The 24,332-nt window shown below is 38.2% G+C and overlaps 1 protein-coding gene across 1 annotated transcript in view; it reads left to right on the top strand.

Moving 5' to 3' along the window:
* The window catches only part of atp2c1 (ATPase secretory pathway Ca2+ transporting 1), a 96,574-nt gene that overhangs the window by 23,766 nt on the left and 48,476 nt on the right, over window positions 1-24,332 (top strand). The window contains exons 2-7 of the mRNA XM_072283325.1: window positions 7,583-7,693; window positions 9,735-9,851; window positions 11,160-11,249; window positions 13,854-13,889; window positions 19,803-19,864; window positions 20,967-21,075. Of these exons, the coding sequence (XP_072139426.1) occupies window positions 7,583-7,693; window positions 9,735-9,851; window positions 11,160-11,249; window positions 13,854-13,889; window positions 19,803-19,864; window positions 20,967-21,075 (525 nt within the window). The remainder of the gene's footprint in view (window positions 1-7,582; window positions 7,694-9,734; window positions 9,852-11,159; window positions 11,250-13,853; window positions 13,890-19,802; window positions 19,865-20,966; window positions 21,076-24,332) is intronic.

Raw genomic sequence — 24,332 nt, 5'->3', positions numbered from 1 at the left:
TAATAAGTAGTACAAGAGCAAAAAAATACTGTTTATGGGTTCATTGTCTGTGAGGAAATCTGATGGCAGAGGGGAAGAAGCTGTTCCTAAAATTGGTGGGTGGTGTGTGTGTGTGTGTGTGCGCGCACGCGCGCACATCTTCACACTTCTGTACCTCCTCTGATGGTAGCAATGAGAAGAGGACGTGTACTGAGTGGCCACCTTTTTTAGGCATCGTCTTTTGACGGTGTCCTTGATCGTGGGGAGGCTAATGCCCATGATAGAGCTAGCTGAATTTGCAACCCTCTGCAGTTTTTTCCAATCCTGGGTGGTGGCCCCTCCATACCAGATGGCAATGAACCAGTTAGAATGCTCTCCATGGTACATCTGCAGAATACAGAATTCCTTGTTACGCAGGTACGGGATAGTGGGGTATTGTTTTGCATTCCAAGAAAATTGTCATCTGCAAATAGGTCAAGAAACCAGAATTGACAAAATGTGAAGTTTATTTATTTTTTTCACATAAATCTTGTAGCAATGTATTTTTATTTTGTATTCCAGATCTTTTGTATTGAGTTGTGAATTAAATGGGGGTGAATTTCTGTTAAATGAACTGCCATAATGTGGTGGTTGTCTGTAAATTGAAGATACTCCCGAACTGGTGTTGGGTAGTTCCTGGATTTGGGCCTAGTAATGATGAAGGGCTAATGATCTATTTCCAAATTGAATTGGTCTAAGATTGGAGCAGAGTTTGTAGGTCATGCTATTGCCATGCACCTGCTGCCTTTGTTCTTTATGGTTGCAGTCCTGTTGGAGTCGCTTGAACAAGTAATTACAATGCTCTTTGTAGATGGTGTGTGAGCCGTTACTGAGCACTGATGGTGGAGGAAATTAATGGTTAGTGAGGTTGATGGGTTGCCAATCAAGAAGGTTTTGTCCTGGGTTGTGTTACCTGCATATCCTTGTAGTCTTTCTGGCCATATCATTCAATTTGCAAATTAGTTCTTAATGCTTTATGTAATTGAATATTTCCCAACATCCCAACATTATTTATGTCTCCAAAGTTAGGGTATTGAATCCAAGGTAGTTACAAGGTGTATCCAACTTGCTACATAAAATGGTTGTCTCTGACTGTTTGCACCATCTTTGTAGAACCTTGTAATTTTGTTGCTCTTTCATCATTTAGTATCATCGACAATTTGTTTATTATTCTCTTATGTAGTCTTAAATGGATATTCCTTGGTCAGATATGCCCTTGTAGCCACTATATTTCTGTAGCTGATTGGAATCAAGTTTCAGTTACCATGAGATCCTTCTTAAGAACTCAACAATAGTAATGGCATTGAATTTAAATATAGATGATTAAGCTGCATGTTATTTAGGTAATGCTATGTGTAGGATGGACAGTTTTTATTTTCTAAGCATTTGTGAATAAGCATGCAATATGGAAGTAGATTTATATCATTTGGACCCTCCTGCCTGTGCTATTATTCAGTAAGTTTGTGGCTGATCTCTTATATTGCTGTCACTTTCCTTCACTAACCCCATTCTCCCTATTTCCCTTGATGTCCAAAACCTATCCATTCTGTTTTGAATATACTCACAGAAAGAATCTATCAGCTCTGTAAGAATTTTGTTTATTTCAATAAGTTCCCTTCAATTTTCTAAGGTTCTCCACTCAACATCTGCAGGAGCCAATCTGTTGAACCTTTGTAGCCACTCTGTATGCCTATTTAAAACTGAAGCTTGTACTTCTGCTGCGGCTGGTTTCAAATTGTATTGCATCAGAGATTTGGGAATCCATGCTTAATCTGTTCAAGAATGTTTTATTCTACAAAAGGTGGAAAATTGGCACAAATGATGATGCTGCTGCTGTTGCCTCATAGTGTCAGGTTTGATCCAGATTGGTGCAGAGTTCGTACATACTGTATGTGATGGCATGGGTTTTCTTTGGGTGGTAGTCTGGTTTCTTCCAACATCCAGAATGTTTGCTGTTTGGTAAATTAACTGCTATAAACCATCTTTGATGTAGGTGGGTGGGCATTGGGATGGAGTAGTGGACCAGTGAGAGAATATAGGTTACTGGGAAATAAATGGAAAAATAGGATTGCTCTGGGAATCAACACTGGGCGATTGGCTGTGTCACCTCCTATGTCATAAGAGAATACAAAATATTGGAAGAAGATCTGCTGTGTTAATTTGGCAAAAGTAGAGAAAATCATTTCCCTAACATCAGTTGTAGTTTTATTAGTAGGATGTATTCAAGTTGATAAATAGATGCCCATAATTTTACATGGCTTTCAATACAGAACAATCTCAACGTTGACTGCTTCAACACTGTCAGTTGTTTATTATTTTACTCTGATTTAAAAAGTAAGCATCACTGCATTGTCTGTAAAATGTTGAGCATGCGTTAAGTTTTGCTGAGAAAATTTTGTTGGTAAGCATTTTTTACCTGTAATTTTATTTGTGCAAATGTTACATACCTGAGTGCATATATCTATGATTTAAGCCTTGTAGACTTCAGCAAATTCTTGTACATTTTTGTTTTACTTTTTGCAATGTTGATTCAAGTGTCAATTCACAAATTTTAAACCAAATAACGAAACTATTTAAAATATTTGAGTTTATGAAATAATTGACACAATGATGCAAAGAAAGGACAGTATCTCATAATGTTAGTACCATGTCCCATAGTTTTATAAACTAGTAATGGCTTTACCATCTTGCCTGTATTGTAGTGGCCAAAAAATTGTGACTGTTGATTGCAGTTGGATAATAGCATTCAATTTATGTTGACCTGGGTCCACTTTGTAGTGATGACAAGTCAATGCAAATCTGACCATGCTGTATTTTTCCTTGTAAGTGTATTTTTAACTTTGGTATTTTATAGAATCTGATTGGAATCTGCTTGGTAGCTACAGTATAGTAGTCGTCTGAGTTCTACAAATTTCAAAACCAGTCTGTATTAAACATTTTACTTTATTCTGTTAGTAATACTCAAGATTAATTAGTTATACCAATGAACGAAACCTGAGCAACATAAATATCCTTCAGAATTGTTAAAGTTGTGGAGTGATTGTCTTCCACTTTTGTGGCCTACTTGTTATTTATAGCACTGTTTAAAGTTAGCTATTCCCATCCTATGAATGCCCAACTTATGCACAGCCTGTATATAGAGCATTAGGGAGACTGTATATAGAGCAAGAGTGAGACTGGCAGGCTGGGTCTTTGACTGTGTGCTGTAGTATTCGGTTTGTGGCCGCATTTCTGACTTGTGAACTGTTTAGGTTGCAAACACTTCACAGGAATGGAACTCTGTCATAAGTTGGGGAGGACCTGTAAATCCAGGTTCAGCTGTGTTTGAGAATATTTTAAGGCCTCAGATTTTTAGTGTAGCTGCATTAAGATTCTAGGTAATAGGATAACTACAAATCAACCCCTTTATTCTTTCAAAATCAATCTTACTTGAGGGTTTTCTAGTCTATTTCTAATCTTACTACTCTGTAGCTATGTTGAATGTATTGGCCTCTTGGTGAAAAAGACTATTAGCAATCAAGTTTTCAATCTCTTGATTATCAAACGGAAAGCAGATTGAGAAGGATGCATCATAGAGCCTGGAAACAGGCCCTTTGCTCCATCAAATCCATGCTAGCTCTCAAGCACGCATTTCATACTAATCTAAGTTTATTCTCCCCATGGAAGTATTGCAAGGGGTAAACATAAGAGAAGAATAACTTTTGGGGTTTAGCATTTTATTTGAAAGTGGATAGATCAGTTGGCAGATCAGTCCTGGAGCCACACATTGTAGCAGTAAGAAGAAGGCTGTACTTCGTTAGGAGTTTGAGGAGATTTGCTCCAAAGAAGCTGACTGACCTGCTGAGCTCTTCCAGCATCTTGAACGTATTGCTCAAGATTTACAACGTCTGCAGAATCTGTGTTTCGGCTTTGGTATGTCAGTGAAGACAGCGAAGATGTAGGATGGAAGGCATTCTGATGGCTTGCATTACTGCCTGGTAGGGAGGTTCCAATGTATAGGATCACAAGATGCTGCAGGGAGTTTTAGACTCCATCATGGGCATAACCTTTGCATCCATTGACAACATCTTTAGAAGAAGGTGTCTGAAGAAGGTTGCATCTGTCACTGAGGACAGTTGCCTTTCGAGATTCGTCCTCTTCTTGTTACTACTATCAGGGAGGAGGAACAAAACCTGGACCCACACCGAACGATTCAGCAATAGCTTTCTGCCATCTGCTATTACATTTCTGAACGGTCCATGAATGCTACCTCATAATTCCTTTATATTCTGCACTAAATATTTATAATTTATAGTAACTTTGTTTTTGCACTGTTTGCTCAACAAAACAAATTTCATGTCAGATATAAGTGATAATAAACTTGATTCTGCCCAGACAAAATATATTCCACATAGTTAAAAGAAGCAAGGGAGTAAGCAGTAGGGAGCCATGATTTGGCTATTAATTTCTTTTCTTCCTTGCCATAAGAATGTTGGTGGATTGAGGAATTTTTAATATTGTACTGTTTAAAAAGGGTGGAAGTGATAACTCCACAATTATAAGACACTTGATTTAACTTTAGCAAATTATTAGAATCAATCATTTATGAGGAGCAGTTTAAGTGTTTTTAAAATGGCACAGGTTATTAAGGACAGTCAAATGTAAATGGATTTCATATCACCTGCATGGATTTTATCAAGGCTTTTGACAGACCAGTTGGAAAAGTAGGATCCAAATTAGGAGTTGCAGTTTGGATCTGAAAAACACGTGTGGCAGAAAGTAATGAACGATGGCTGATGGGTGTTTTTTTTATATATGACTGAAGGCTTAAATATGGGATGATACATTTTGGAGTACTTTTGTATAGTTGTAATAAGGTTACTTTTTTAATATATACTCCCACTGTCAAAGTCAACATTCTATTTATCGTCCTAATTATTTACTGAAGCTACAGTGTTTTTCCACCAAGATGCACACAACATCCCAACTTGGCAATATTATTAACATTGTTTCATCACTGCAGAATCATAATCCTAAACCACCCCACCCAACATGTTATGGAGTGCCTTCACCACAGTATCTCAGTTTTTTTAACCACCACCTTCTGAAATTAAAGGCTAGCCTTGCCAATATCTACATACTATGAATGTTTTTAATAAAATATATATCCAGTTGCTCTTTAGTTGATTTTTGAATGCTCCTAGTCACATTTTATTTGCTTATTTTTAGGATGTCAGGTTAATTTGGCTCAAGCATCAAATTGACTGAAGACATATTCTCTTGTTGGAGGTTAATAATTTTCTTCCAGTTGTATGATGTTTCTGCTGGTACCATAGGAAGGTTACTGTATGCATACATCTATTGATGCTTCTGGACACATCTTCAGTGATGTTTCTGGAATCATCGGGTGTTTCGGGTCTTTCAACATCATACAACCTCCTCCAGGTGACCCAGCCGGGGCTGATCAGACCCCAGCTTGTGTCCAGATGGCTAGCTACTTATGACTCCATGGCTGCCCTCTTTTGAGCCACAACCATCTTGAGGCCCTCTCTGCTGCATCGGTGGTACTGCGGATGGCTCTCCTCTTCCTCTCTCCCTCGACGCCCAAAATGCTGAGGGCTGTAACTAAAGAACGGGCTACAAATCCCCTACAACCAATCTCCACTGGACGATACTAACAATAATTGTTGGCATGGCTTGCAGCTTCCTATCAACCCCTCCCTTCACCGTTGCCTCCAGAATCTGGTTAACATCTTCATCAAACTGCTTCCACAGTGAAGTCATGTTAAAGAACTGGCCTGGACACACCCCCCTCCTTTTCATAAAATGTTTTGAGTCCTTTTTGTAGCCACCTGAACAATCAAGTAGACTTGCTTTAACATTTGACCACTATGCCACTGTGTTCTGGACTGTTGGATGTTCCTCCCTGAGCTATAGAATTGTTGAGGCCAATAATCTCCATAGTGAGCAAAATTATTGTTGCACTGTGGAAGGTGTCATCCAATATTCTCAACCAAACCCAATCTGTTCTCACAGATGGATATAAAATGTCGCATTGTGGTATTTTTGTAGATAGGAGAAATGTCTCCATTGTTCTGGCCCAAACAAACCCTCATTCAGTATTACTAAACAAGAGAAGGCAATTAGTATCATATAGTTTGTGAGAGTTTCTTGTGTGTAAATTGACATTTGCATTTTTTACATTACATGAAGGCGTGTAATGTGTTGGCCTTCATTAGTCGGGGGATTGAATTCAAAAGCTGTGAGGTAATTTTGCAACTCTATAAAACTCTGTTTAGACTACACTTGGATTATTGTGTTCAGTTCTGGTTACCTCAGTATAGGAAAGATGTGGAAGCTTTAGAGAGGGTGAAAAGATTTACCAGGATGCTGCCTGGATTAGAGAGCATGTCTTTGAGAATAGATTGAGCAAGCTGGGGCTTTTCACTTCAGAGCAAAGAAAGATGAGAGGTGACTTGATAGAGGTATATAGGATAAGAGGCATAGGTAGATTGGATGACTAGTGACCATTTCCCAAGGGTGGAAATGGCTAATATGTATGAGGGCATAAATCTATGCTGATTGGAGGAAAGTATGAGGGATGTCAGAGTTAAGAATTTTTTTTTACAGAGTGATGGGTTTGTGAAATGCACTGCCAGGGTAATGGTAGAGGTAGATACTTTAAGGACATTTAACAGACTCTTAGATAGACACTTGGATGAAAGATAAATAGAGGGCTGTGTGGGAGGGAAGCATTACATTGATCTTGGAGTAGGTTAAAAGGTTGGCACAACATCATGGGCTGGAAAGCCAGTACCATGCTGTGCTATTCTATGTTCTTTATTACAGCGATTACATTTTAAAGGGTAGTCCATTGGTTATAAGTGGTTTTGAATGTTATACACAGTGGTAGGTTCTTTAGCTAAGTTCATGCTGACCATTGAACACCCTGTTATATGAATCTTGCATTAATTACTTTTTCTTCAGCATTCCCATCAATTTCTCCCCTAGATTTCTATCACTCACCTACACACCAGGAGCCATTTGCAGTTACTAATTAATCTCCCAACTTGCATTTCTTTGGGAGAAAATGAAAAGACTACACTGACAGCAGAGAGGTCAGGATTGAATCCAGGTCAGAAGAGCTGTGAAGCAGCAGCTCTACTCCCTGGATCACTATGCTGTATTTACATGTAAGAATTTCTTTCACCTGACAATGGACCTTTTCCTTTTCATCCTGCACTGAATATCTGTTTAGATCCTGACACATTCAAGCCTGCATAATTTAACTTGGTTAGCCTGAGCTGAGTACTGTGGATACTTTGTTCAACTTAAAGTTAAGTAGTCACACTTTAAAATTACAGGGGATCAGAATTGTTACTCTTCATAATTTTTTAAAATAGCCTCAGGATGCATAGAGTGCAGCTATGCTGATATTAGTTAATCCTCGGTGTAATATGGTCAAGCTTCACTATATTGTGCAAACATGAACTGTACTATATATTATTAAAGTACTCAAACTTTTAAGTTACATTAAAGATTACTTCCATTTTTTAAAACCTTTAAAAAATATCTGGTTCTTTAGATTCCGGGATCTGAGGAATTGTTCCACAGAGAAGATGAAATAATGATTCCAGTGTTGTCGTCAAAGAGGGCAAGTGAACTACCTGTGGATGAAGTTGCTAGTATTTTGCAGGTAAGGTGTGTTTGACCATGAAGTGGGGAAATAGAGTGGAAAGAATTCCGCTGTATACTGGTCGCTATATAACATTCACAGATTCTTTCTATAATGCCATTACCTCTTTTGGGTACTTTCCCTGGATTTTACCGTTTTTTTAATATAACGAGGAATTTTGGAATCTTCACCCAATATACTGTTCATGCAGTCCTTCTTTCTCTGACATTTTGACATTGGGTTGTAATTCTCATCTGCTTACAGAGATTCATTAGAATTTATTCAATGGCTTATTTAAGATGGCTTTATGTTGCAGATCTGAGTTGACATCTTAGATTATTACGTGTGCAAGATCTTTCTCAGAACAGATCAGAGTGTTAAAGATATTATAATAGAGAGAATAGAAGAAGAATCGTAAGATAGGAATCAAGTGGATATTCTCCTGTGTTTTATTATCCAGAAAAATGCAAAATTGTTACAGAAAGATTTGAAAGAGTATGATTGTGGGACTGGGGTAATGGATTTTTGGAAGTGTCAGTGCACTAAAAGCTAGCCGTGGCTGTTTGAATGTTTCATTTGGCATTTATATAATCTCTGTCTTGTGGGGGGAGCAGTTAGCACAAGGACTCTGATAGCTCAAGGTTCTTCTGGCTAACAAGAGCTGAGACGAATAATTGAGAAAGGTGGATAATCTCCAAAACTAGTGTTAAACATGGATGAAAGTGGACTCTTTTGGAAGAAGATGCTTTTGAGCATTTTCATCTTGAAGAATAAGAAAACCACTCTATGAACTTCCTGGCAATTAAGATCACCTTAATTTTCTTGGAGGTAATGAAGAGCTTGAAACTTAAGCCATTCTAAATCTGCTATTCTGAATGCTGTCATAGAGCCTTGGGTTTTCTAAGGCCAGTCTTCCCATGATATGATTGTTGAACAAAACTTCTGCACGATGCCATTTGTTCTTCAAGGATTGCTTCTCTCTTCATTGAAGCATATCGTGCAAGTCCTGATCATTGGCTGAGCATCCAGTTAATATCAAGGGCATATCAGACAACATCTAGGTAATATTTGTGACCCCTAAAACCGTTTCACTTCATTGTTACAGTAAATGTATGAGGGAACTATCACTGTGAGGGATTACAACCTGCAGCATGTAATTGTTGCCCAGCACATCACACAGACCAATCTTCCGTCCTTGGACTCACCTTACACCGCATGCTGTTGGAGCAGTGCTGCCAGGATAATCAAGGACACGACCCACCCAGCCAACACACTTTTCGTCCCTCTTCCCTCCGGGAGAAGGCTCAGGAGCTTGAAGACTTGTACGGTCAGATTTGGGTACAGCTTCTTTCCAACTGTGATAAGACTGCTGAACGGATCCTGACCCGGATTTGGGCCGTACCCTCTAAATATCCGGACCTGCCTCTCATTTTTTTTTTTGCACTACCTAACTTTCCCTATTCTATTTTCTATTTATGATTTATAATTCAAATTTTTAATATTTACTATCGATTTGTGCTCCAGGGAGCGCGAAGCGCAGAATCAAATATCGCTGTGATGATTGTATGTTCTAGTATCAATTGTTTGGCGACAATAAAGTATAAAAAAAGTATAATTGTGCACAAATTTTTAAAAAAATCTATTAATCTATCAAGTAACATGGATCAATGGGTTGGTAGATGTTGAGATACAAGACCAAGTGAATGGTACAGTTGGTACAAGAGGATGAATGGCCTACTGCTGCAGTACTGTAGTTAAATGGTTCATTTCCAGCCTTGAATATGGCACTTCATTGTGATTTACTCAAAGTTCTTTGGATGTGTGAATGTAACCTTCACACTGTAAGTGGCATAATTCAAAAGGGCTTGAAAGAGAAGATAAATTGTGGGAAATTTCAAAATTCACAGTGAAATCAACAGCTTTTTTATACAGAATGGCATTGTTTTCCATTCATTACAGTCAAGGTGGCAGCGTTGCATTTTGCAACATGTGCCTCAGTGTGTATAACGCCATTATCAGTGATCTTGATGCATTTATTAAAACCCTGTTTATCTTAACACAGAGCGACCTTCATAATGGCCTAAAGAATAGTGAAATTTCTCGTCGTCGGGCATACCACGGATGGAATGAATTTGAAATCAATGAAGATGAGCCTCTGTGGAAAAAATATATTTCTCAGGTTAGAGAAATGTTTTTCTCAGTGTTAGTTGCATTATGACAATGGCCCAGTGGTGTTCAGATGGCAGAGATCCAGTTTGTTTAATACACACTTATTTTGGTACCTAAAAGGGGACAAGTGAGCTCTATAAGAGAAGTCTTACAATTTCAAGGTAGTTTTGAATGGGCATCAAAAATGATAGTGGCAAGTTGTTGATTTCTTAAGTTATACTGGAATTTCAAGAGACTAGTAATGCAATTCTTCTGAAAGGCTATAAAAGTGGTATTTGAGTTTGCTCCTGATTCCATGTTGTTCACAAGGTGAGTTTCTGACTAGTTGAATGCAAATGTTTTCAACATCTTTCCATCAAGGGCAGCCATAATCATAATCATAATCCATAATCAGCCAGCAAATGTATGTCCTTTGCAGTGTGGAACACCTTTTCTGGCTTGAATAGACCAGATTATTCTTCAGTTGTTAAGATGAGATAGTAGTAACTGCATGAGCAATAAAAATAATTTCATTCGTTGCAGTCTTGAGTGAGAGCTACAGTCAAAAGAGTTTCTGTTTTCTGATGAGAAAATAAACCTATCCATCAGATTAGATAGATTATTTACATGGAAAAATAAATATGATTCTCCAGTGTCCTCGCTAGTGTGTATCTCTCAGTCAGTATTCTAAAGCAAGTTAGTTCATCAAAATGTTGTTTGCAAGAGTTTGCTGTGCACAGACTGACTGCTGCTGATTAGATAGCAGAAGTATATTTTTGGCTGTGGAGCACTCTGTGACCTTCTGATAGATGCTGTAGAAATGTAGATCCCTTTTTATTAAGAGGAGTTATTCTTGATGAACACTACCTACCAAAGCATGCTATTTTATTTTGATATCACTATGCAAAGGCATGTTGTTTGTTTAAGGTAGATAAATCTGAACATCATTGTTGCTCTCTGTTTCCTTCCTAAGGAATCATGCACTATGGTTTGTCTCACCCAGTTAAATTCTGCTTTTGGTGAAATTGAAATAATACCTCCGCAGAAGACATTGAGATCAGGATCAGTTTCAGTTTCAAAAATACATTGTGCATTTCAAGCTCATAACCTATAATGCAGACAACACAGAACAGTACAGTGCAGGGCAGGGCACGCCCTCTGGCCCATGATGTTTTGCCAAAAAAGCTTGAGTTACGGTTCTTGCAACCATCTTGAAATAGTAGAGAATTAATGAATGTTAGTAAGATTCTCATTTTACACCTGTTGCTTTCTTGTAAAGTTGTGAACTGGAGGTCCATCAGAAATATGTTGTTAAACTTTTCTTACAATTATTTTTCAGTTTAAAAATCCTCTTATTATGCTGCTTCTGGCTTCAGCTGTTATCAGTGTTCTAATGCACCAGCTGGATGATGCGGTCAGCATTACAGTGGTAAGATGTGAATGTACACTTAAATGTATAGATAGAGGTACAAGTACACAAATCAGGAGTAAAAACATGCAATTTGAACTACTCCATATCTTGCTCCTTGCTCCTATTTTAATATGTTTAAACAACACAGAATGAGACTGATTAGTTTAAAATGTATTTGTTCAGGACTGGAGCATTTAGTTGACTTTGCTTGAATAGTAATTGAATTGACTTTATTTCTTATATCTTTCACATACATGAGGAGTAAAAATCTTTACGTTACATCTCCATCTAAATGTGCAATGTGCAATCATAGTAATTTATAACAAATAGAACAGTCAGTGTAATATAGAGTACACTCAAATCAGCCTGAGTTAATCAGTCTGATGGCCTGGTGGAAGAAGCTGTCCTGGAGCCTGTTGGTCCTGGCTTTTATGCTGCAATACTGTTTCCCGAGTGGTAGCAGCTGGAATAAATTGTGGTTGGGGTGACTCGGGTCCCCAGTGATCCTATGGGCCCTTTTTACACACCTGTCTTTGTAAATGCCCTGAATCATGGGAAGTTCACAACTACAGATGCGCTGGGCTGTCCGCACCACTCTCTGCAGAGTCCTGCGATTAAGGGAGGTGCAGTTCTTATATCAGGCAGTGATGCAGCCAGTCAGGCTGCTCTCAGTTGTGCCCCTTTAGAAAGCTCTTGGGATTTGGGGGCCCATACCAAACTTCCTCAGCCATCTGAGGTGAAATAGGCACTGTTGTGCCTTTTTCACCACACAGCTGGTGTGTACAGACCACGTGAGGTCCTCGGTGATGTGGATGCTGAGGAACTGTTTACCCTCTCAACCCCAAATCCACTGAGGGAGAGTTTATTTTCTTGACACCACTGTGTCAGAGAGATGACTTTTTCCCTGTAGGCCACCTCGTTATTGTTTGAGATTAGGTCAATCAATGTAGTTTCATCGGCAAATTTAATTAGCAGATTAGAGCTGTGGGTGGCAACACAGTCATGGGTATACAGGGAGCAAAGGAGGGTTCTTGGTACCCAGCCCTGAGGGGCTCCTGTATTGAGAGTCAGAAAGGTGGAGGTGAGCGAGCCCACTCTTCCCACCTGTTGGAGATATGACAGGAAGTCCAGGATCCAGCTGCACAAGGCATGGTCAAGGCCCAGGTCTCTGAGCTTCTTGTTGAGCCTGGGTGGAACTATGGTGTTGAATGCTGAACTGTAGTCCCAAGAACAGCATTCTCACATAAGCATAACTACTTACATGTGTATGTAAAACCAACCTTGGTAATTGTGGGCCTTTACTATGTGGGGTCATTTAATGTGTAATTAATATGCCAATCTAGCAATCCCTTAGATTTACAGATAGGTTCGAGATTAAGTTGGCATTTGTAAGTGATGAATATTGAATTATGGCAATATGATCTGAGTATAATCTATGGAATGCTCTGCCACAGACTGCGGTGGAGGCCAAGTCTGTGGGTATATTTAAGGGGAAATTGATAATTTTCTGATCAGTCAGGGCATCAAAAGATATGGCGAGAAGGCAGGTGTATGGGGTTGAATGGGATCTGGGATCATCCATGATGGAATGGTGGAGCAGACTTGATGGGCTGAATGGCCTATTTCTGCTCCTGTGTCTTATGGTCTCATGATTATGGAGATTGTTAACTTCCATCTTGTCTTTTCCTGAACTTGCTGGCTCATATGTACAAAGTGTATTTCATGAGTCCAAGCTTCTGTATTATCCGTGTCTCTCCTGCACCTGTATTTATCTGGAGGGCCAATCTTATTGACCTAATGAATTTGAGAATCTGGCAATATAGAGCAGTGCAGGATTTTAGGAGACATTTAATATTTATCACAATTTTTAAATATTCATAGAAGGGATATGGGCATCATAAGCTGAGCCATCATTCACTTGCCTATCCCCGTTATCCTTGAGCAGGAGAATTGAAGCAAGTGATTTAAAATAAAGTTTTAAAATAAGTTAAACTATTAAAAACAATACAAAGAATTGGAAGTGTTGTATTAAAATAATTATTTGGAACAGGGAATACACTCTCTTTAACCTAGTCTTTAATCAAATGAATCTCTGGACCTACATTAGATCTAATATTACACAGTTCTAGGTAGTTTAATTTGTGAATATAAGCAAGGTTGTCTTAGCTATTTCACTTCGTTTAATGCAGAAGCAGACTGAACTGGCAGATTCGGCGTTCTGGTCTGTTCTGCAAGTGAATCTAGGACTTCTGCATTTGATAGAACGAATGCACCAGACTTATTGTTCTTTTAACAGGATGGTAATTTTCCCCATAGTTAACATAGTAATTTTATCATTCTTTTAGCGGTCACCAAGCATTTCAATGTTAACTGTTGATGATATAAAGCCTAATTTTAGTCTTGCTGATGTGACATTGCCTTGTTCAGGACAATCTTAATCTTTTAATTTACTTATGCAATTATTATATGTAAAATAAATTTTTTGATAGTTAAACAATCATGAAAGTATTTTACAATATTTTAATTTTGCATTAAGTGATCAATATTCAATCTGTTTCCGAAAAAAATGATTATAATGTTGGATTAATAACATTTTTCTTTTTCTCTCTTTCTCTCTGTTAGGCTATTCTGATTGTGGTTACAGTGGCATTTGTGCAGGTTTGTATCTCTATTCTGATTTAAAATTCACTCAAACATGGAAATATAAATTTTAAGATTTTCCGGGTGTTTCTAAGCTATCACTGTTGTCAATAATCTTAAGCTTGCGTATTGTCAAATACTAATATTTCTGTAATATTGCTTTTATCAGTAGTAGGAAGATAAATTGAATTTTCATTTTCTTAAGATGTAGGAGGAAGCATATATGTTCTCAAAAGTGTCTTCACAGGTTCTTCGAGCATTCATCAGTTCTATTCCCTCACTTTTTTTTCCTTTAAACTATACTCTATGTAACTTGTACTCTGTCACGTGCCTGTCAACTCCATCAAGCATGAGTATTATTGCAGCTCCTGTCTGTTCTGCTCAGGCCGCAATAATTTCTTCTCCCAGTGGAATCTGTGACATTAGCCATTCCAAGGAAAAGGTTCTGACAGATTTCCCCTAAGTGTTGTTATACATGAAGAAAATTGTTTCTTCACCCTTTATGTTCATGTACTGGCACAGTTTTTGATATGTATAGTGGTATATGACTAACTGTGAACAGATGTGATTTTCAGGTGTGTATGAATTCATCTGAGAGAAGAAAATGCCTTTTAATTTATACACACCTAAAATCTACGAAATTGATTTATGAATCCATGTTAATTTCAATCTGTCCAGCTCACTAATGTAAATGGAAATGTTACAGCATGCCTAGTGCTATGAGAGGGCATTTAATGGAACAAAAAAAGTAGGAAGGTAGAGAATTGGGAAGCTTTAAAAAACCAACAGAAGACAACTAAAAAAGCTGTAAGGAGGGAAGAGATGAAATAGGAAAGTGAGCTATCCAATACTATAAAAGAGGTTACCAAAGGATTTTCTGGATAAATAAAATGTAAAAGAGAAGCAAGAGTGGACATTGGACCATTGGAAAATGACAATGGAGCAGTAATAATGGGGAACAAAGAAATGGCGGATGAAATGAATATGGATTTTGCATCAGTCTTCACTGTAGAAGATACTAGCAACATGGCAGAAATTTGAACACCTGAACCTTTAAGGAGGCAGGAATGAATGTAGCTGTCATTATGAAGGAGAAGGTGCTTGGAAAGCTGAGAGATCTGAAGATAGGCAAGTCAAGGTAGATGGGTCACCTGGACCAATGGGCTCCATCTCATGGTTCTGAAAGAGGTAGCCAAAGAGATTGTGGAGGCATTTATAATCATGTTCCAAAAATTACTAGATTCTGGAATGGTTCTAGGGGACTGGAAAATCGCAAATGTCATTCCACTCTTCACGAAGGGAGGAAGGCAGAAGGCAGGAACTTACAGGCCAGTTAGCCTGATTTCAATAGATAGCAAGTTGTTAGAGTCCATTAGTAAGGATGAAGTTTTGGGTTACTTCGGGGCACGTGATAAAATAGCCAAAGTCAGCATGGTTTCCTTGAGGGAGAATCTTGCTTAACAAAGTTGTTGGAATTCTTTGAGGAAATAACAGGCAGGATAGACAAAGGAGTCAGTGGATATTGTTTACTTGCATTTTCAGAAGGCCTTTGACAAGGTGCTGCACATAAGGCTGCACCTATTACATGAAGAATGGACAGAAGTTGGCTGATTGGCAGGAGGCAAAGAGTGGGACTAAAGTAGGACTTTTCTGATTGCTTGAAAGTTCCACAAGGATTAGTGGTGGGACTGCTTCTTTTCCCGTTGTATGTTAATGATCGGGATGATGGAATTACTGGCTTTGTGGCCAAGTTTGTGAATGATACAAAGATAGATGGGGAGGGCAGGCAGTGTTGAGGAAGGAGGGAGACTGCAGATTAGGAGAATGGGCAAAGAAGTGGCAGGTGGAATACAGTGTCAGGAAGTGTATGGTACTGCACTTTTGTAGGAGTAAAGACATAGACTATTTTCTAACTGGAGAGCAAATTCAGAAATTGGAGTGCACAGGGATTTGGGAGTCCTAGTGCAGGATTCTCTAAAGGTTAATTTGCATGTTGAATCAGTAGTAAGGAAGGAAAATATAAAGTTAGCCTTCATTTTAAGAGGATTAGAATATAAAAGCAAGGATGCCATACTGAGGCTTTATGAGGCATTGGTCAGACTGCATTTGGAGTATTGCGAGCAGTTTTGGACCCCATATGTAGGAAAGGATTTGCTGGCGTTGGAAAGGGTCCAAAGGATATTTACAACAATGATCCTAGGGATGAAAGGGTTAACCTACAAGGAGCGTTTAGTGGCTCAGTGCCTGTACCTACTGTAGTTCAGGAGAATGGGTGGGACGGGTTCCATTTAACCTTTGAAATATTGAAAGGCTGAGACAGAGTGGAGAGCATGTCTTCAGTAGTGGGAGTGTCTAGGACCAGAGGGCCCAGCCAGAATAGAAGGATTTACCTTTAGAACAGATGAGGAGGGACTTCTTTAGCCATAGGATAGTGAATCATTGCCCCAGAATGCTGTGGAATCCAAGTTATTGGGTATATTTAAAACAGAGTTTGATAGGTTCTTGATTACTAAGGGCATCAAAGGTTGCAGGGGAATGGGATTGAGAAGGAATAAAGTTCAGCCAGTTTCAAATTGTAGAATAGCCTCAATGGGCCGAATGCCCTCATTCTGCTCCTATGTTTCAAATGGCTTTGTGCTTCCCTTGACCTCCACCATTGTGAAAACTTGCTTGGATTGCTATTTTTTCCATTTCCAAAACAAGAGAAAATCTGCAGATGCTGGAAATCCAAGCAACACACACACAATGCTGGAGGAACTTTGCATGCCAGGCAGCATGTATGGAAAAGAGTGCAGTTGACATTTCAGGCTGAGACCCTTCATCAGGACTTTTTTTCCCCATTTGCTTTCTTTTATTTCCTTTTATTTAAAATCACAGTTATGTCAACTTAAAATCTTTCCAATGACGAAAATCTGGTCTAATCAAGATACCTATCTTTTCTTGAATCCATGCTGAGCAGTTTTCCTCCCAAATTCGCCTCATAAATTTCTCTGATAACAAGTTAAATTTGACTATGTACCTTTCAAGGATTTTAGTATGATCCATTTTAAAGCAATGAAGTTGCACTGGCAATATTTTTTCTTTATAGTATTTTAAGACATAGCATAGACCTAATGATATAGTTATCTGTCAGTCCTGAAAGCAATTTATCATTAAGGGTGTGCATTCCAATCTTTTCCCTAGAAGGACTGATGATGAAAAATAATAAGTAAATTTGATTAAAATTACTTTGCATTTTCAAGCTTAAAAATATTAGTATGTACGCCATTCACTTTATTTTTTACCTAATGGCACTTCAACACAAAATTAATTCAGTCTCCTGGGAGACTATCTTTCTGCCATTTTTATTTTTATTTTAAAAATATGTGATTGCATTTTTTCTGCCTGTCAGTCATCAGGCTGCACCAACAGATCCTGTAAGGATATGGCTTTGTTCGGTTTATAATTTTTCAGTAATGCTTGTTTTCCTACATTTGTATTGCTGACAGTACAATAAAAAAAAACCCTTGGTGTGAATACTGTGATATTGCACACTAAAATAAAAACAATGTGTTGAATCTTTCTTTAAGGTCAAAAGGTCTATGGAAAGAACATTAACACTTCAGATCTATTCACTTCAGAACTGCTCCTTTTGCAAACGATGTCTGGTCTATATTGTTTCAGTATTATGTTTTATTTCAAATTTGCAAAATTTGCAGTTTTTATTTAGATTTTCAACAATGAGTGTTTTTCAAAGTACCCATGCTGATAGTTTCCTTCCTTATGAATATAAAAGAATAATAATGGGGATCTTGCAGAATTAATGTACAGTGGTGCTTGAGAATTTGTGAACTCTGTAGAATCTTCTTGATTTCTGCATACATATGACCATATTTATTTACGTGATCAGGTCGTCACGTAAATCCTAAAACTAGATAAAGAAAACTCAATTAAATAAATAACACAAAAACATTATACTTGTTCATTTATTTATTAAGAAAAATGATCCTATATTACATGTATTTGTTGGAAAAAGTATGTAAAGCATTGCTTTCAGTAACTTGTGTGACCCCCTTCTACAGCAATAACTTCAACCAAACATTTTCAGTAACTGTTGAACAATCCTGCACGTCGGCTTGGAGGAATTTTAGGCCATTCCTCCTTACAAAACTGCTTCAACTCTGGGATACTGGTGGGCTTCTTTGCATGAACTGCTTGCTTCAGGTCCTTCCACAAGATTTCTATAGGATCAAGGTCAGGACTTTGACTCGGCCATTCCAAAACACAAATTTTCTTCTTTTTGTACCAACTGTTGTTGATTTACTCTTGTCTTTTGGATCATTGTGTTGTTTCATTATCTAAATTCTATTAAGCTTCAGGTGACAGACTGCTACCTTGACATTCTCCTGTAAAATGTCTTGATATAATGTTGAATTCATTGTTCCCTCAATGATTGCAAGTTGTCCAGGTCCTGAGGCAGCAAAGCAATCCCAAATCATCATGCTCCTTCCACCATGCTTCGTTGGGAAGAGGTTTTGGTGTTGGTGTGAAGTGGCCTTTTTTTCTCCAAACATAGCAATGTGCATTTCTGCCAAAAAATTCAACTTTTGTCTCACCTGTCCACAGGACATCATCTCAGATGCATTGTAGAACATCCAGGTGGTCTTTTGCAAACTTGAGATGTGCAACAATGTTTTATGGAGAGCTTTGGTTTCCTTCATGGTGTACTTCCATGAACAGCGTTCTTGTTCAGTGTTTTTCTTATGATGGACACATGAACAGAGACTTCAGCAAGTTCTAGAGATTTCTGCGGATCTTTTGCTGTTATCCTTGGGTTTTTTTCACCTTCCTCATCATTACACATTTGTGCTCTTGGTGCGATCTTTGCAGGAAGCCCACTCCTAGGGAGAGTAGCAACAGTACTGAATTTCTTCCATTGTAGACATTTTCTCTTGCTGTGGACTGATGAACACTCAGATCTTTTGAAATGCTTTTGTAGCCTTTTCCAGCTTCATGCATCTCTACAATTCTTCTAAAGTCAAAAGTTGTTTTGATCAAGGCATGGTGCACATAAACAGATCTTTCTTGAGAAGAGCAGGCTCTGTCAGTAACCTGGCTTTGTGTGTCTTTTTTATAGGGCAGGGCACCTCTACAACCCACACCTCCAATCTCATCTCATTGATTGGAACACCTGATTCCAAATAGCTTGTGTAGAAGGCATTGCCTCGGAGGCTGACATACTTTTCCAACAAATGCATTTAATATTTAATCATTTTTCTCAAATGAACAAGTATAATTTTTTTGTGTGTTATTTATTTAAGTGGGTTCTTTTTATCTAGTTTTAGAACTTGCATGGAGATCTAATCATGTTTTGTGTTATATTTATGCAGAAATAAAGAAAATTCTACAGGGTTCCCAGACTTCCCAGCACCACCATATACACTTAAGGAATTATGTTGAAGCTTCAGATGGTGACTCAAAACCTTTTCAACTTTGCTTGGGACCTGCCATGAATTCTCTCCTCTATTCCATTGCCAGGAGCCATAAAAAGCATTGCAATGTAATTCAATTTGTGTAGTAATTTTGGTCTTTGTATTGTCAATAAATCGGGTCTTAAATCTGTAACCTTCCGACTTGTAATCAAAAAGGACACTTCAGAATCCCTGCTTTAAAGAAGAATCTGCTCCTAAGTACTGTCAAAAGGTAGGCTATGTAATAAGAAGTTGATTGGCAGAAGAGAGATCTTTTACGAAGCGTAACATACAAATAATTCAGGTAAAACTTCAGAAATGGACTACAGTGTGAGGTAGTTCAAGATCCATTAAGGTGAAACTGGAACTGATCTAGATTATAATGCTATTATTAATTACCATGTACATCTATGTGAGAAATTTTAAATGTTGCAGATGCTTCATGTGCAAAGGTATTACTAATTTTGCTGATACCCCACAGGAATATCGGTCAGAAAAATCCCTTGAAGAGCTAAGCAAACTGGTTCCCCCAGAATGCCACTGGTATGATCTCTATTATCCTGAGTTTTTCTGGTGTATGCTTTCATGGTTAATAAGTATGAAAGTACCAAAAGTAAGCTGTTCATTATTATTATTATCACAGAGCAGATGAGGTTGTTTAAAAACTATTAAATCCAGCTTTTTTATGCATCATTTATGCTTTAAGAATGTATCTATTGTTTCATGTGCTCAGCAAAAAGAGTAATTTCTTCTGTTATACATTTATTCTATCACGTCTTCCCTTTCAGCTTGTCTTTGTCTTTCAGTCCATTTCTGTCCTCTTCACTGGTAACCACATGAACAAGTTTTGTTGCACAGCAGATTTGGAAATTATATTCTACAGATTCATGTTCTGTGGATATCAAAAGTATTGATGCCATATTGATTCCTGGGGATGAGTACTGTTAATCATTCTCAATTATGGAAAAATATTCACTTGTCTATTACCACTGCTCTTTTTGTCTTCTGGCTTTATGCAAATATCTTATTGATTCTACCAGAGACTCTTGATTCCATGAGTTTCTTGTAGGATTTTATCAGATGTTTGGGATCTGTCTTGGTATTTCTGCATCCTTTTTTAAAACTTCCTTTGTTTTAAAAAAAAATTTAGTTAAAAAGTGATTTGGAAGTTTGGCATACACCTTTTTCCCTTTCATCTTTCATTTATCATACATGGAGCTTTGAACTTCCTTACCCTTTTCTCCCTTTTACAACGAAAGCCATCATCCTCATTATTGGGGATGTTCTGAGCATTGGTAGAGGCTTCATGTGTAAATGGGATAAAGTGTACGCTAGCTTCCTTTGATTTAGCTATTGTTTCTCTCAATACATTTCCTCAAAGGCATTTCCATAGTTTGGGAAATCAGATTCCTATAGGTACAGCAGGAAGTGCTCTCGAGATTTAGCTGGGGTGCAGTTCAGGAGTCAGGTGTCACTCTAAAACTTAATCTTGGTACACATAAAGTTGGACTAACAAAAAGATAATGCTCCCTTCCTCTGCTTAATAAGAATAAAATTTCCGTATAAACAGTAGTAATGTATTGTACTGATTTGGGCTTCTTTTTTGTTCACTGTTTTGGCTTGAGTTTTTCTTTATTTACCCTAGTATAAGGGAAGGGAAGGTGGAACACTTGCTTGCCCGAGAGCTGGTTCCAGGCGACACTGTGTGCTTGACTGTTGGTGATAAAGTCCCTGCTGACCTGCGTTTGTTTGAGGTAATGAATAGGCCTACCAAAGTCATGTTTTTGTTTTAATGTTCAATTTCCACTGTATACATTAATTTCTTTGAAGCTATGAGAAAGTTGACATGCAAACTGTTTGAACTTGTCTTTAAAAATACCACATTGTATCAGAACATTGATCTATCAATTTTGTAACCATAGCTCTTGCGGTTAGGAATCTCAAGTGTTAACCATGCTAGTCTATTTCTTTCTTGTCTGCGAAGGAAGCTGTGGACTTGTGTTGTTATGTTCTAACATTATCAAGCAGGGGTAGGTTGATTTTTTTTTATAAAAATGAAAGATTATGTTTGATTTGAAGGATGGGTGCTTTTGAGGTTAATATTTGAATAAATAAATTTAGAGACTTTTGGATTCTTGGAATTGGTATTTGTGGTGCTGATAGTGAGAAATGCAGAAGGGTGCTAATTAGAAATGAGATGCCTATAACACAGGATTATAAACCTGCAAAAGAGAATTCAATAGGGAGCTAAACTACCTTGCTAGGAAGGCTCCACAGTTCTGCGACATCTAGAATGGTGGTTGATAATTGAACAGTTAACTGGAGAAAGAGGCTTCAAGAATAGTCTTCACCATAACAATATGACAATCCTCTGAGAAGACTTCAAGAATATCCCTGATTGTAACAGTGGTGAGGTCCAGCATATGAATTTGCAATCATCATGCCAGAAGTATTGAATGAATGATTAATCATCACTTGTTCCTGAGACTCTTACCATCACAGTAGCCATAAATAGAAACAGAATTGCTTTAAACATTCATCAGGTCAGGCTGCCTCTGTGGAAAAAGGGTAAACATTTAGGTTGAGGATCCTTTGCCAAAATTGGGAAAAGAAAGTAATCTAGTTTAAGTTACAAAGAGGGAAGGAGAGAGGACTGGACAAAGGGGTTCTCTCTGATACGATGAGCGGCACATTTGGCTTGGAAATGCACTGTCGATGAGGTTATTCAGTTGATAGGTTAATGAAGTAAGTTAGTGAACACAAAGGAATGTAGTAGCTGTGCAATGCAAAGCCGTGGATAAACTGAGTTGATATTCCAGGTGAATGATCCGCCTGTTTTTGAGACAAAAAATGAGGTGCTGTTGCTCAGGTTTTACACTTGTCTTTGTTATTAACAGTGCATGGTAACCACAGATGGAGAGGTCAAAGTGCAATTTAAAATGGTAGGCAACATGAGCCTTGGGCTTTCCCTTAAACAATCATTGCTGTCGAACTTGGATTTCTCAGTTCAGGTGAACACTGTCTCAGAAATTATTTCAGGAATTTTCCTATTACTGAAGTTAAACTAGCTCGCCTGCAATTACTTTTGTTATCCACTCCTCCCTTGATAAATTATAGTACAATGTCAGCTGTCCTCTAATGTCACTCTTCTTTCAATCTCCCTGATAGATTATTTCCTCCCATTTTTCCTTTAGAAGTCTTGGGAAAAATTCATATCAAATGGAGTTATCAGTATCTTGAAGGAGCAAGCAGTGGTCAGTTATTAAGGCTTTGCAGTGTGACACAAATGCTTTTAAGGCAGCTGATTAAACACTCTTTTGATAGTAGCCAAGTAAATCAAATCATTTTGTTTTATTGACTGCAGGAAGGATACAAGCCGGAGGTCTTGTTGCATATGATATTACTGCTGAAGTTCTGAAGTTTGGGGAGTAACTTTCAAATCAGTTGCAAATTCACAGCCACATCTTCCACATTTGGCAATAATAAGATTTACCAGGGATCTCAGATACTATAATTGCAACTATTTGAAAAGTAGATGGATCTGGTTGTGTTAACTGCAGAGATGGTATCACCACAAGTAGACACAGAGAAAATGACAGGTCTGTCATAGCGAGCATTATTGCTGGGTCTTCATGGTCCACTGCCTCTTCTGTTGCTGAAGAGTTATTTCTCAGGCTTCAGTGAAGACAGACGTGAAGGAGAAATTGGCTCTCACCTTTGCAGCACCGATACAACCTTTTGACATCTGAGAAATGGTATTTGAAGATCAAGGTTATTTTTATTATAACACAGAAAGAGGCCTTTCATAATTGCATCCTCTCAATTTCTGTGCAACCCTCCAGTTTATTCCCTCACATGATCGTCAACTTCCCTTTGATTCTTTGGCCACTTAGCAATTCCAAGAACTAACTCTACAGTGGGCAGTAAACCTACTGTCACACTTCGGTGGTAAGAGGAAACTGGATCACCTTGCAGAAACCTACTCAGTCTTGGGGAGAATGTGCAAAAACAGTTTCTGTGATCAGCATCAAATCTGGGTTGTTGGAGCTATGAGGCACTACAATTTTGCATCCCCCTCTCAATTAGCTGTGTTGATCAGGCCATGTTGCTCACATGTCTGACACTAGACATCAAGCTCTGTCATGGCAAGTTATTACCAGAAGGGCAGAAGAAATTGTGCAAAATGTTCTGAAAGTCTCCTTAGACAAATTGTAGTATCCCCAGTAACTTTGAATCCTCAACCTAAAATAGAGGAACACTGAGAATAATACAAACCCCATTTCCAGAAAAGTTGGGATATTTTCCAAAATGCAGTAAAAACAAAAATCTGTGATATGTTAATTCACGTGAACCTTTATTTAACTGACAAAAGTACAAAGAAAAGATTTCCAATAGTTTTATTGACCAACTTAATTGTATTTTGTAAACATACCCAAATATAGAATTTGATGGCTGCAACACACTCAACCAAAGTTGGGACAGAGTTAAAATAAGATTGAAAAGTGCACAGAATTCAAGTAACACCGGTTTGGAAGACCCCACATTAAGCAGGCTAATTGGTAACAGGTGAGGTATCATGACTGGGTAAAAAGTAGCGTCCATCAAAGGCTCAGTCTTTGCAGGCAAGGATGGGTCGTGGCTTGCCCCTTTGTGCCAAAATTTGTGGGAAAATTGTTAGTCAGTTCAAAAAGAACATTTCTCAAAGCAAGATTGCAGAGAATTTAGGTCTTTCAACATCTACAGTACATAATATTGTGAAAAGATTCAGAGAATTCAGAGACATTTCAGTGTGTAAAGGGCAAGGTCGGAAACCACTGTTGAATGCGCGTGATTTTCGAGCCCTCAGGCGGCACTGCCTAAGAAACCGTCATGCTACTGTGACAATTATAGCCACCTGGGCTCGGGAGTACTTCGGAAAATCATTGTCACTCAACACAGTCCGTCGCTGCATCCAGAAATGTAACTTGAAACTGTATTATGCAAGGAGGAAGCCATACATCAACTCTATGCA

Source organism: Mobula birostris, chromosome 19 (assembly GCF_030028105.1).
Source record: "Mobula birostris isolate sMobBir1 chromosome 19, sMobBir1.hap1, whole genome shotgun sequence".
NCBI lineage: Eukaryota > Metazoa > Chordata > Chondrichthyes > Myliobatiformes > Myliobatidae > Mobula > Mobula birostris.
Note: the sequence above shows the minus strand (reverse complement) of the source record. Positions and strands in the feature narration are given on the sequence as shown.